Source organism: Choristoneura fumiferana, chromosome 28 (assembly GCF_025370935.1).
Source record: "Choristoneura fumiferana chromosome 28, NRCan_CFum_1, whole genome shotgun sequence".
Taxonomy (NCBI): Eukaryota; Metazoa; Arthropoda; class Insecta; order Lepidoptera; family Tortricidae; genus Choristoneura; species Choristoneura fumiferana.
Window position 1 is genome coordinate 6,533,715 of NC_133499.1, and position 12,996 is coordinate 6,546,710.

At 36.7% G+C, this 12,996-nt stretch overlaps 1 protein-coding gene and 1 long non-coding RNA gene across 2 annotated transcripts in view; one reads left to right on the top strand and one right to left on the bottom strand.

Annotated features, from left to right (window-relative positions):
• Positions 1-402: 402 nt before the first annotated feature.
• Positions 403-6,895, top strand: LOC141443914 (uncharacterized). Its single transcript, XR_012453093.1, has 4 exons — positions 403-602; positions 1,829-1,974; positions 4,954-5,090; positions 6,797-6,895. It is a non-coding gene; the product is annotated as an uncharacterized lncRNA (long non-coding RNA).
• A 782-nt stretch (positions 6,896-7,677) lies between these two features.
• Dbx (homeobox protein Dbx) overlaps positions 7,678-12,996 on the bottom strand; it is a 62,940-nt gene continuing 57,621 nt past the window's right edge. The window contains exons 5-6 of the mRNA XM_074109337.1: positions 12,319-12,514; positions 7,678-10,826 (exon numbers count right to left, since the gene is read on the bottom strand). Coding sequence (XP_073965438.1) covers positions 10,708-10,826; positions 12,319-12,514 — 315 coding nt within the window. The 3' untranslated portion in view covers positions 7,678-10,707. The remainder of the gene's footprint in view (positions 10,827-12,318; positions 12,515-12,996) is intronic.

A 12,996-nucleotide genomic window follows, 5' to 3' on the forward strand; every position in this document is an offset into this window, starting at 1 on the left:
TCAAACAGATTGCCATTTTCGATATGGTTTTTTAACCCCCGACGCAAAAAGAGGGGTGTTATAAGTTTGACCGCTATGTGTGTCTGTGTGTGTGTCTATCTGTGGCACCGTAGCTCTTAAACGGGTGGACCGATTTGAATGCGTTTTATTTGAAATCAGATTTATTAGATCCAGGAGTGTGTCGGAGTGACAAAGTCGGAGGTTTTCCAACTTTTTTTATTTTTTATTTTACTTTTTGTTGGTAATTATATGAAAGCAGTGTCCTTGCGGTGCTTCTTTAATAGGTAATAATAATAATTCACTTATACATTTGACCGATTTATCTTAGGATTTTTAAACGTTAGTTCTGGTAACCCTCTTATAATATATAAATACCTATATCTAAGAATGCAGCCTAACCTCAATTCAGTAGTGCTTCTGTCACTGTTCAAAACCATACCCTAGCTTCAATATTTTATAATTGGACTAAAAATTCATAAAGACGTTACCTCCAAAAGCTCTAGTTGGAACAAAATTTGACAAGGTACTTGAGCGTAAAAAGATTTGAAAATTTGACAAAAGTTCCCGGAGGATAGCGAAGGACTTCTGCGGGAAAAGTGCAGGTATGAACTCTCAAGTCGCATTTATATCAGCTGCAGGGCGTCCACTGTTGGCCATAGGCCTCCCCTGTAAACCTCTTGTTGCTTTGGTTGGAAGCTGCATCCACCGTGAACCCGTGGCTTTGAACAGTACCTACCACTAACCATGAGTTTACAGTGACTACTCGATAGCGACGGCGTAAATTTGTAGAGGCGCTGTACAATTCTCCATACAAATAATTTACGCCGTCGCTATCGAGTACGGTCACTGTAAACTCATGGTAGTGGTACTGATCCGTCCATCTCGTTGGTGGACGTCCTACGCGCTTTACCGTTATATCAACTTACTAGAATCGTTATGTCTAAGAACCATAGCTAGAAAAACTGATTTCAAATAAAAAAACCGGCCAAGAGCGCGTCGGACACGCCCGAAATAGGGTTCCGTAGCCAATACGAAAAAATAAAGTAATATTTTTCTAAGGATTTCGTATTTTATACGGAATCTTCCAAGTTTAGGTATATTTTATACATTAGGCTGCTATTTACTCATAAACTACTAATAATTCTCAAGCAAACTTAGCCGTTATAGTTTTACTTGAATGTTTGATACACTTACTACCATCCTGATTTTTTCAAATCTTTCCACCCACCGTTTTAGATTTTAGAGGGGGGGGACGCTCGATTTTTATGAAAATTTGCACTTTAGTTGAATATTTCGCAAAAAAATCACTGAATCGAAAAATCGTCTTAGCAAACTCCTAATGGTTTTAAAAGACCTATCCAACGATACCCCATACTATAGGGTTGTATGAGAAAAAAAGTCACCCCCACTTTACGTCTATGGGAGGTTTTTTTTAATTTTTATTGTACCATTTTGTCGGCATAGTTTACATATATATCCGTGCAAAATAACAACTTTCTAGCATTGATAGTCCCTGAGCAAAGCCGCGGACGGACGGACAGACAGACAGACATGGCGAAACTATAAGGGTTCCGTTTTTGCCATTTTGGCTCCGGAACCCTAAAAAGCCGCCTTCAAATCGGTCTGCCGCAGACAGACAGACGCAGAACAGCGGTCAAACTTATATAAACACCCCATTTTTGCGTCTGGGGTTAAAATGAAGTATAGTCTAAGATACTACTTGTACCTTTTATGGAAGAAAAAAATATTATTTTACCTATTACTTTTCCTTCCAAAAGGTTTCAAAATAAACTGAAGGTCTAAATTAAATATAATATTTTTCTTCCAGCAAACTGCCCAATTGACGTACAAATAAGTTGGAATTCTGGAGGATTTTCGCTTACAATGGATTTAAGCTTCATGGCTCTGATCATGTACGGGTTGTACGTGTACTACTGTGACAGAAAAAAATGAGAAAGGGGAAATTTTGATTCTGTAAGTATTTTTTGTTCCCAATATACTCGTAGCTAGGTGAAAGTTGATTTTTTAACAGGTTGTCTCTGACCCGGCTTTAATTAATGATGTGCCGGATATCCGTATTCGTATCCGCGGATCTTATGGATTCGTCATGTCTGTCTGTCCGTCCGTATGTCACAGCCACTTTTTTCCGAAACTATAAGAACTATACTGTTGAAACTTGGTAAGTAGATGTATTCTGTGAACCGCATTAAGATTTTCACACAAAAATAGAAAAAAAACAATAAATTTCGGAGGTTCCCCGTACTTAGAACTGAAACTCAAAAATGTTTTTTTCTTCAAACCCATACGTGTGGGGTATCTATGGATAGGTCTTCAAAAATGATATTGAGGTTTGTAATATCATTTTTTTCTAAACTGAATAGTTTGCGCGAGAGACACTTCCAAAAAGTAGTAAAATGTGTGTCCCCCCCCCCTGTAACTTCTAAAATAAGAGAATGATAAAACTAAATAAAATATATGATGTACATGCAAACTTCACCGGAAATTGGTTTGAACGAGATCTAGTAAGTAGTTTTTTTTTTAATACGTCATAATCGTAAAAGGAAACTTTTATATTATGTTACTTGCTGCTACGGAACCCTTCATGGGTGAGTCCGACTCGCACTTGGCCGCTTTTTTATCATCAGCAGCCTGTCGATCTCAATAGACCGTAAAAATGTGTCGTCACCACTCTATTTAGGGTTGTGGGCATGCCCATCGTGCCCACTACGGTGAATCCACCCTTGTAAAATTCTATGTAAGTATAGGTTATTAGGTAGCAATAAAAACTGTTAAATTCCAAAATTGAAAATACAAACTGAAATATAGATGCACAAAAAACCAGAAAAATAAGACCAACACTGGGAATCGAACCCAGGTCCTCGGTATTCCGTACCGCGTGCTATACCGCTACACCACTGTTGGTCAACGGCACAGACACGAATTTCCCCTATGCACCTCATATCTCAGCTTGTTTGTTTCTTATTTAGCCACTTAAGCAGTGACGCTAGCGACATCTATGCCGTAGCCCTCATCGAGAAACTTTCGGCATTCCATTGGAACCAACCGCTCACCCGGACAAGAGATGTCGTTATTAAGCAATCAAATTAAGATTGGTTTTTTGGGATTTATTTCAATTCCAAATTCTTACGTAAAAGTAGAAATTTGGAATTGTAATAAAAAATAAAAAAAGATTCCAAAAAACCAATGTTAAATTCCAATCATTTTTTTTTTATTTCTTATAAGTAAAAACACAAACACAAAGCGTCAAGTGGCGTTAACTATTGCTTCAAGGTTTCGCGCACCGACACCTATCGAGTAAGAAAGTTATGATCCGTATCCAGTCCAGTGCCCTTAGTGTAAGTTTTCGGTTACAAAATACGTCTCGGTTCTCGAATTTATATGGAAACACGAACAGCGCCTCTAGCGGAACGTTTGCGATGTTCGTGTTTCCATACAAATTGAGATTTTAACGCGAACGCGATCGAGACGTATTTTGTAACCGAAAACTTACACTAAGGGCACAGTCCGTATACGCGGATGTTGACGCCAAATATCCGTATTCGGATCCGTATCCGCGGACACATTTTTACGATCAGGCACATCACTGAGACAAGGTTCGATCTTGCTCACATAACGAAGCTACTTTTGTTCTGCAACTTGAAAAATAGTTATTTGAGTCACTAGGGAGCAAAATGGTGTATTTACGGCGAGGGCGTACATTGAATCCAGAATGTAGCGAAGGATTCTGCAATAGGATCCTGAGCGTAGCGAGGGATTCTAAAGTAGAATCCTGAGCGTAATGAGGGATTCAAGTGTTAACGCCCAAGATGAAAATAATTTTGCTCCCGAGTGGCTCATACAATTTTTCACATCGAGCATTAAGAAACTTGAAAAATAATAATTCTAAATATTATTAAAGAACAACCAGCATAGAAAATTGCGTGACTTTACAATTATCAACTTCAAAAAATGGCATTTGCAATAAAACACTTAGAAAAGCCTTGACCAGAAAAGTTGCACTTTGCTCCCTCTCGTCAGGGAGGAAAAGTTACTTTTCTGAAGGAGAGGTGTGATTTTTTTTTTATTTATTTCTAATAACATTACATCTATAATTACAGTTACCCAATACTTAATGCTTTTTAGGGTTCCGTAGTCATTAGTAGTTTAAAAGTAAATAGCAGTTTAAGGTAAGTATATATACCTAACCAAGATACATAGATAGATAGATTTTTGAGCTGGTTACGATTTGAATGGGTCTTGACTGTTGAACCTTAAATGCGCTTCTTGACAGAGTTCTAGACCACTAGACTTATTTTCTTCCTTTTAGTTTTTAAGGCAGTCGGTTTTTTGATTTATTAAATTTAATGTTTTTTATTTATACTTTTTTGATATTTCTGTGAAAATAGTAGATTACTTAAAAGTATTATAACCCATATATATTTAGAATGGGCTAATTATTAGCTTTCATTTGATACCCATATTGTTACAATACAATTTTTTTTTCATTCCTGACTCCGGCATTTTTTTTTCGCAGACGCCATATTAAAATATTATAAGCCTATGTCACTCCGACAGTTATGACGAATCCAATGATACCTCATATGTTAAAATCTGTCTAGCCGTTTAGGCTGTAGCGAGGACCAAAGTAATGGACATACATACCCACATACATACATACATACGCTCCTTCGGGCAGTCGGGTAAAAGCTTTAAATAATGATACTTTCACTTGCTCACTACAGCGTGCAAACCTTCGAACCAGCATGTTGCATCGGACCGCCATCGCCCTACGCTCCCGCTCAATCTCCTTTTGATCCTCAAGTTCGTCGGCAACATAGTGACCGAGATACTTAAAATAATATACCAGCTTTAACTCGCTGTTATAAAAGAATTTAAGTTTAAGATTTAAGATTTTAGGTTTAAGATTGACTAAATCGAATATTTTTCTTCCAGGAAACTTCCTAGTTGACTTACAGATAAATTGGGATTGTGGCGGATTTCAACCATAATGGATTTAGGCATCATGGCTCTTGTCGTGTACGGGTTGTATATCTACTATTGTGAAATGAGACGGGGAAGAATTTGATTTAGTGAGTATTTTTAAACCCTGACGCAAAAAACATTAAATTACTTAAATAAAATTAAAAAATCAAAAAAGCTGGTTACAGCTCAGAAAATCTTGGTCATGGGTCCCGACTGTTGAAGCTTAAATAAGTTTCTTGACAGAGTTCTAGACCACTAGACTTATTTTCTTCCTTTTAGTTCTTAAGGCAGTCGGGTTTTTTGATTTTTTTAAATAATTTAATGTAATTTAATGTTTTATTTTAAACTTTTTTGATATTTATGTGAAAACGGTAGACTAAAAGTATTATAACCCTAAAGACTAACAGCCTTATTCATAAAAAATCCTTAATTGAGGTTTGATCGGTCTGTTACTTAGCAGACTGATTAAGCTTGTTAGACGGTTGTCAAGAAGTATGATTCATAAACGCTTGCTAGCAGTCTGCTAGTTGTTGAGCCGCTGATAGACGGATTAGACGCGTTATGTTGGCCACCTTGACAAATCAAAGACAAAAAATGGCCTAATCGATAATTAAAAAAAAAAAGTTGACAGCAGTGACAGCAAATTAGCAGGAAAAAAATAAAAAGCGAGAAGTTTATTTTCCCGCCATTTCCGATCCGCATGTTTATGTTGTGCAAAAAGCCATAATTATGTTAATCATCCTAATTTTTTTTTCATATTTATTGTTAATTTATTGTTGCTAATTTAGAGGATTTTTAAATACAAATTCCTGAAAATATTTTTTCCTGTTTTTTTTTTAATCTTTGCGTAACTTCACCCTTCACTAAAATATCTTCGGTATGGTTTTTTGCTCTTGTCAAAGTCAGCTGTTCAAACTTGTGGCGGCCATTTTGTGACTTAGCAGGGAGATAAAGGAGGGTCTACGGTCCGCTAACTTTAGCAGAGCCTTGATCGACTGATTAGCGCTAACAGACGTTTATGAATCATGTTTTTTAGCATCGGGCCTTCAAGGAGCCTTCAAGGAGGCTCTAACTTTTTATGAATAAGGCTGTTAAGGTATCATTAGATTTGTCATGACTGTTGGAGTGACATAGGGTATATAATATTTCAAAAAAATATGGCGGAGGAAAAAAGCCGTGGTGGCCTAGTGGTTTGACCTATCGCCTCTCAAACAGAGGGTCGTGGGTTCAAACCCCGGCTCGCACCTCTTGAGTTTTTCCAAACATTTGAAATTTACCACGAGCTTTGCGGTGAAGGAAAACATCGTGAGGAAACCTGCACAAACCTGCGAAGCAATTCAATGGTGCGTGTGAAATTCCCAATCCGCACTGGGCCCGCGTGGGAACTATAGCCCCCAAGCCCTCTTGTTCTGAGAGGAGGCCTGTGCCCAGCAGTGGGACGTATATAGGCTGGGATGATGATGGCGGAGGAATGAAAAAATATATTTTGTATTGTAACAATATGGGTATCAAATGAAAGCTAATAATTAGCCCATTCTAAATATCTATGGGTTATAATACTTTTAATCAACCGTTTTCACATAAATATCATAAAAGTGTAAAATAAAACATTAATTTAAAAAAATCCAAAAAAATCGGATGCCATAACTAAAAGGAAAAAAATAAGTCTAGTGGTCTAGAACTATGTTATGTAGCTAATTTAAAGTTCAACAGTCGGGACCCACTTAAATCGTGCCGCTCAAAAACGTTGGTTGGTTGGTTTTGGCAGTCCGGTTTTTTGATTTTTTTAATTTAATTTAACATTTTTTTTCAGGTCTATGGAAGAGGCGACTTAAGAAATTATGCGTCGGCAAAATGTGAATTAAACTAAAATGTAGTAAAGTTTTGCTTTTAAATATAGTTCTCAATGTAATTTAAAAAGTGTTTTCTTACTAACCACAACCGTTTGGCTTTCGAGGGCTACTACGAAAATCGAAGTTCGTATCGTACCCTACCGTCCCTCTCACTCTCGTATTAAATTAAATAAGTGTCAGAATTATTTTTTTTTTGCTAAGTACTAGGAAATGACGATTTTGGGGAAATGATTTAACCAGCCAATAATATAAGCGTTAGAGCGGGACGGCAAGATAGCGAGCCGCTATGCTATACCGCTGGCCACAGTAGGCTCAGTAAATTCTCAAAGATTGTCACAAAATATTGGATACACACGTCATTTTTGTTTTGTCAATTGGAAAAAAAAATTATAACCAGGGATGTAACTGATGTGGTTTTCTCGGAACCGAAAGCGGAACCAGATGTTTTCAGTTTATCGGAACCAGAAACGGAATCGAAACTGGAACCAGAATCGGAGCCTGGGTATAAAATACGAAATCCTTAGAAAAATATTACTTATTTTTTTTGTAATGGCTACGGAACCCTATTTTGGGCGTGACCGACACGCTCTTGGCCGGTTTGTAAGTAAAAGTTAATTTCCTTGCGGTGATTTTTAGCTATGGTCGAAGAATACTAACTATTACTCTAGAGTATGGTTGATACAAATCGGTTCAGCTGTTTTTGAGACATTTTGAACTTTGAAAATACACTTCTAGAAAGATTTTTTTTCAAGAAAGGCGTCAATAAAAATCAAAAATACTTTTACCATTTTTTAATTACACATAACTAATTATGATATTATTATTTATTACATAACGGAGTCCAAAGCTTATATATACTGAAGAGATCACTGAGTAATATACTACTATATACATTTGGTGCATCGTATTCATTTATATTAGCTGACCAGAAAATCAATCGACTTGACTACATCTATTTTTACATAACTTAAAAGGAATACAATACAATACTTACAATCTTTTCACCTCATCACCTCAAACAGACAGGTTTTGCTATGAGAAATCAGTGAGAAAAATCACATTTTGCTCACTCCGTGAGACAATAGTTATTTGTGTCACAAGGGAGCAAAATGGTGTATTTACGACGAGGGTTCCATTGAAACTAGAATGCAGCGAAGGACTCTACAATAGAATCCTGACCGTAGCGAGGGATTCAAAATCAACACTCGCAACAAAAAGCAACTTTGCTCTCCACAAAAAACTATTATTGCACACCATAAATCAGTACAAAAGAAAAATTACACAAATTTAATTATTTGACACAAATTCAGGGTAGACAATAGGCGATCTTATCGCTTAAAAGCGATCTCTTCCAGACAACCATTTGTTCAAAAAATATTTTTCGTCAAAAGCTTAAAGTATTGCTAAGTTTTTGTTGACTGTACTATATTTAGCCTGAACGGCTGCACCTCCCTACTCAGAGGACCAAAAAATTAGAAATACCTACATGTATAGTTTCTAATGGTATTCCATCGTATAATAATTAATCGTTAATTTTGACATTTGACACTAAATAATAAAATATTATTTCCATATGTCACCCGTTTAATACAATAATTGATTGACACTTTCAGCAACTGTATTGCCTAACGTTTCTGGTGCTCGCTATCGCAATGAAATGACAGTTTTTGCACAGTAAAGTTTCCCTACAGTAATCCGACGGTGACGTCTAGACAGAGCAATCGTGCGGGGCGTGAGGGGTGAGACGCGGGTGGGAGGAGCCCCAGCTGCATACTTCGCCGTTCTTAGTAGCTTGGGACAAGTCTTCTAGGGCTATCGCATTTTTAACATTTAAATTTATAATAAAATTTATTATGGTGTAGACGACATGTACTGTGTGCAAATCATCATCTCGCATGAATAAGGAACTAAGATTTCATCTATTTATATAATTATACTTATTTATTTTTTATGTAATTAAATTCAATAACAGGAACTATAAGTCCGTTAAGTCTAGAAACTGAAAGTGTTTGTCGGTTACTAATCTATGAAAGTATATTTCGTAGAAAAAACTATTACTATACTTCTTACCTCTAGTAAGTATGCCACCTCTAATTCATTTTGTTTTATATAATTTCGCAAAACCAATATGTACCAATTCGTAAAAGACATCTACCTTCCAAATTTTTAATTTGTGACAACCCTTCCTTACTTGCGTAAATACCTATACGGGCTGCGGTGTCGCTCAACTTCAAAGGCGTCGGCCTACTGTAGGGAAAACTTGTTATACTGTGGTTTTTGTATGCGAAATCTGTTATTTGATTGCGTGCGATGCGCGAGCGTCAAAAACATTATACAATATGGCCTCCGATTTTTCTTGATGGAAAACCATTACAACATCTGTAAATACGTACGCTTGCAATACATAACCCTCCTTTGCGCAGAAAAATATCGATCAAATTCATAACGATTGACTTTCTGATCTACATAATAATAATATAGCTTACATCTAATTACAATTTGGCTACGATCAAAACAAAAGTGAGATGGTAAATTAAATATTTTTTAGTTTCCGCCCGTAATTTTTACCTATCTTCATGGAATTATTAATATTTTTGCTTGAATTTTTCATTATCATACTTTGTCTATTTGAGGGTTTTTTAGAACACGGATGACACTGTCCCGGCCCAGATAATATCGACATAGAAATACCAACCCTGTCTTTAGTGTACTCGCCCATAGAAGCTCTTGTCAGTTTCTATGGGCGTGTACACGAAAAACAGGGTCGGTATTTCCATGTCGGTATTATCCGGGCCGAGAAAGAGTGTCATCCATACTTATCTAATTAATAAAAAGAGAAAATGATAAATTGTTTTGGGATCCTGCCGTTTTGCCGAAATTATTTAAGTAAAATTTCATTACTTTTGGAATAATTTTTGTACGCACGTTTTCATTTGGCCAAAATAATAATTTGGTACGTATTAAATAACATGTTAACTAATCGGACCACAAGATTTCATCGAAATTCATTTGCTAAATTCGGAGCAAACAAATAAAAAAAAAAATTGTACCGATTTGGGACCATTTCGTAACAATAATGAGATGATTTTTTTTACTTTCTCTTTGTTTGTTCTTGTTACCTCACTAATTGTTTTCTTCCTTCATTTCATTCTTTTAAGGAGTGACATTTGATTTTCTTGTAACTGTTTCTTTTTTAATATTACTTAAGCTTTAGTATTTGAAAAAAAATGCAAAGTTAAACGCATCAACTTTGGTCAGGATCAGTACGACTAGTTTCGATCTTTTGCGCCACCGTCGTGAACGCACTCCTGTGAAAACGACCTTCCGAAAAGTACGAATTGTTAATGATTAAATTTACATAATTCGTGCACGAATAATGTTGTTTTTTAACCCCCGACGCAAAAAGAGGCGTGTTATAAGTTTGACCGCTATGTGTGTCTGTCCGTCTGTCTATGGCACCGTAGCTCTTAAACGGGTAGACCGATTTGGATGCGGTTTTCTTTATTTGAAAGCAGGGTTTCTAGCGATAGTGCTTATGTTTCATTATTATCGGTTCAGCCATTTTTAAGATATTGAACTTTGAAGTGACTAAGTCGGGGATTTCCAACTTTTTGTTGGTTTAGGTTATTATGTGCTTACGTGTTTCCATTTTTTTTTTCTGTTTAACTGTGGCGGCGAAAATCCTGCAATTTTTACAAAATAATTTCATTTATATTACGTGCATTTTAATTAGAAACGACAATTTTTTTTTCTGCGTCTGCCACAAGTCTTTAATTTTCACGCTGGTACACGCTTTAATAAGTACCCTTATTTCTACAATCCTCTAGATCACTAAAACTGTTTTATTTACAAGGATTTATAGACAAACACGTCAGGTCACATTTATTTCTTCGTCGCTGGCGCTGTCACTGTCGAAGTCTTCGCCGTCCTCCATGTTGGAAAATGGCTGACTGTCACGGTAGAACGGGGGCGCCATCTTGTCTTCGTAGCCTAGAACAAGGAATACTTATAAACTTTTTTTTTTACTTGTAACCTAACCAACAAAAAATTGGAAGACCCCCGACTTTGTCACTTCAAAGTTCAATATCTCGAAAACGGCTGAACCGATTTTGATGAAACATGTCTAAGAACCATCGCTAGAAAATTTGCTTTCAAATAAAAGGAACGGTATTCAAATCGGTCCACCCGCTTAAGAGAAATAGAAACTGACATGGGCTTCTGTGGGTGAGTACACGAAAAACAGGGTCGGTGTTTCCATGTCGGTATTATCCGGGCCGGGAAAGAGTGTGTCACCCGTCATCTGTACTGTATCAGGTGAGGTAGTGGTAAATCACGGGTCAGTTTTTAACCCCCGACGTAATAAGAGGGTTGTTATAAGTTTAATCGCTATGTGTGCCTGTCCGTAGCTCTTAAACGGGTAAACCGATTTGAACGCGGTTTTTATTTGAAAGCAAGTTTTCTGGCGATGAATTTTAGACATGTTTTATCAAAATCGGTTCAGCCGTTTTTGAGATATTGAACTTTAAAGTGACAATGTCTGGGCTTTTCTAACTTTTTGTTGATTAGGTTTTCCAATTTTGCCCGACGACTGCACAGACGGGAGACATCTCATATAAAGCTATAGTATGAAATTTAAAAACTCTTTTTAGGGTTCCGGAGCCAAAATGGCAGAAACGGAACCCTTATAGTTTCGCCATGTCTGTCTGTCTGTCCGTCCGCGCCTTTGCTCAGGGACTATCAATGCTAGAAAGCTGTAATTTTGCACGCATATATATGTAAAGTTTGCCGACAAAATGGTACCATCAGCCAAATATGTGGTCTACCACCTTAAAGTTGATAATCGTTTGCATGTCATAAAACAATAATGCCAATATAGACGTGTCTGTCAACTTGAAAGTTCGACTTTAGCGACATATCCATTTGATAGGAACTTGTTTAAATATTGATAGACCACTTATTTGGCTGATGGTACAACAAAAAATTCAAAAAAAAAAAATTATTTGAGTACCTCCCATAGACGTAAAGTGGGGGTGATTTTTTTTTCTCATCCAACCCTATAGTGTGGGGTATCTTTGGATAGGTCTTTAAAAACCATTAGGGAATTGACGATTTTTCGATTCAGTGATTTTTTTTACGAAATATTCTACTTTAAAGTGCAAATTTTCATGAAAATCGAGCGTCCCCCCTCTAAAATCTAAACCGGTGGGTGGATTTTTTTTTTAAATTCATGATGGTAGTAAGTATATCAAACTTTCAAGGAAATTTATAACGGCTAAGTTTGCTTGAGAATTATTAGTAGTTTAAGAGTAAATAGCAGCCTAAGGTATAAAATATACCTAAACTTGGAATATTCCGTACAAATTATTATATATAAATTATTAGAAAAATATTACTTATTTTTTCTTAATGGCTACGGAACCCTATCTTGGGCGTGTCCGACACGCTCATGGCCGGTTTTTCGAATCCATCTCCTCCAGCTTACCTCGAAACTCTGCTGCAGCTGCGAACTTCTCTTCATCATCAGGTGCAGGTTTCTTATCAGCTTCCGCATCTGACAGGTCCGGGTGAGGGTTATTCTTGTTCGGCAGCGTCTGCTCCCTGGAGCCACCTGAAGCCAGGAGCTCCCGCTCCTTGGAGTTGCGCCACTTCATGCGGCGATTTTGGAACCAGATCTTGACCTGAAGAAGAGACGTCAGATATGAAAGTGAAAATTATAAAAATTTATAAATACACATATTCATCTGACGGCCCGGCCCGCTAGCCTAGTGGTTGGAGAAACTGACTACGAAGCCTGAGGTCTCGGGTTCGATCCCCGATCGGGGCAGATGTTTGTATGAAAAATGCGAAAGTTTAATCTCGAGTCTTGTGTTTAACATGCTATTAGCATGTATCTATCTAAGTATGTTAACTAATTCGATGCTTAGTGCCCATAACACAAGCTTTGGTTATTTTGTGACTACTTAGGTCAATTTGTGTCAAATGTACTATGATATTTATTTGTAATTTTTATTTAAAGCTAGTTATTAAATATATCTCTTTTTATTTCAAATGTACTGGTTTACCAACGGGTGGACCAATTAGAATGCGGTTTTTTTTATTTGAAATCTGGTTTTCTAGCGATGGTTATTAGACATAATTCATCAAAATTGGCTTAACCGTT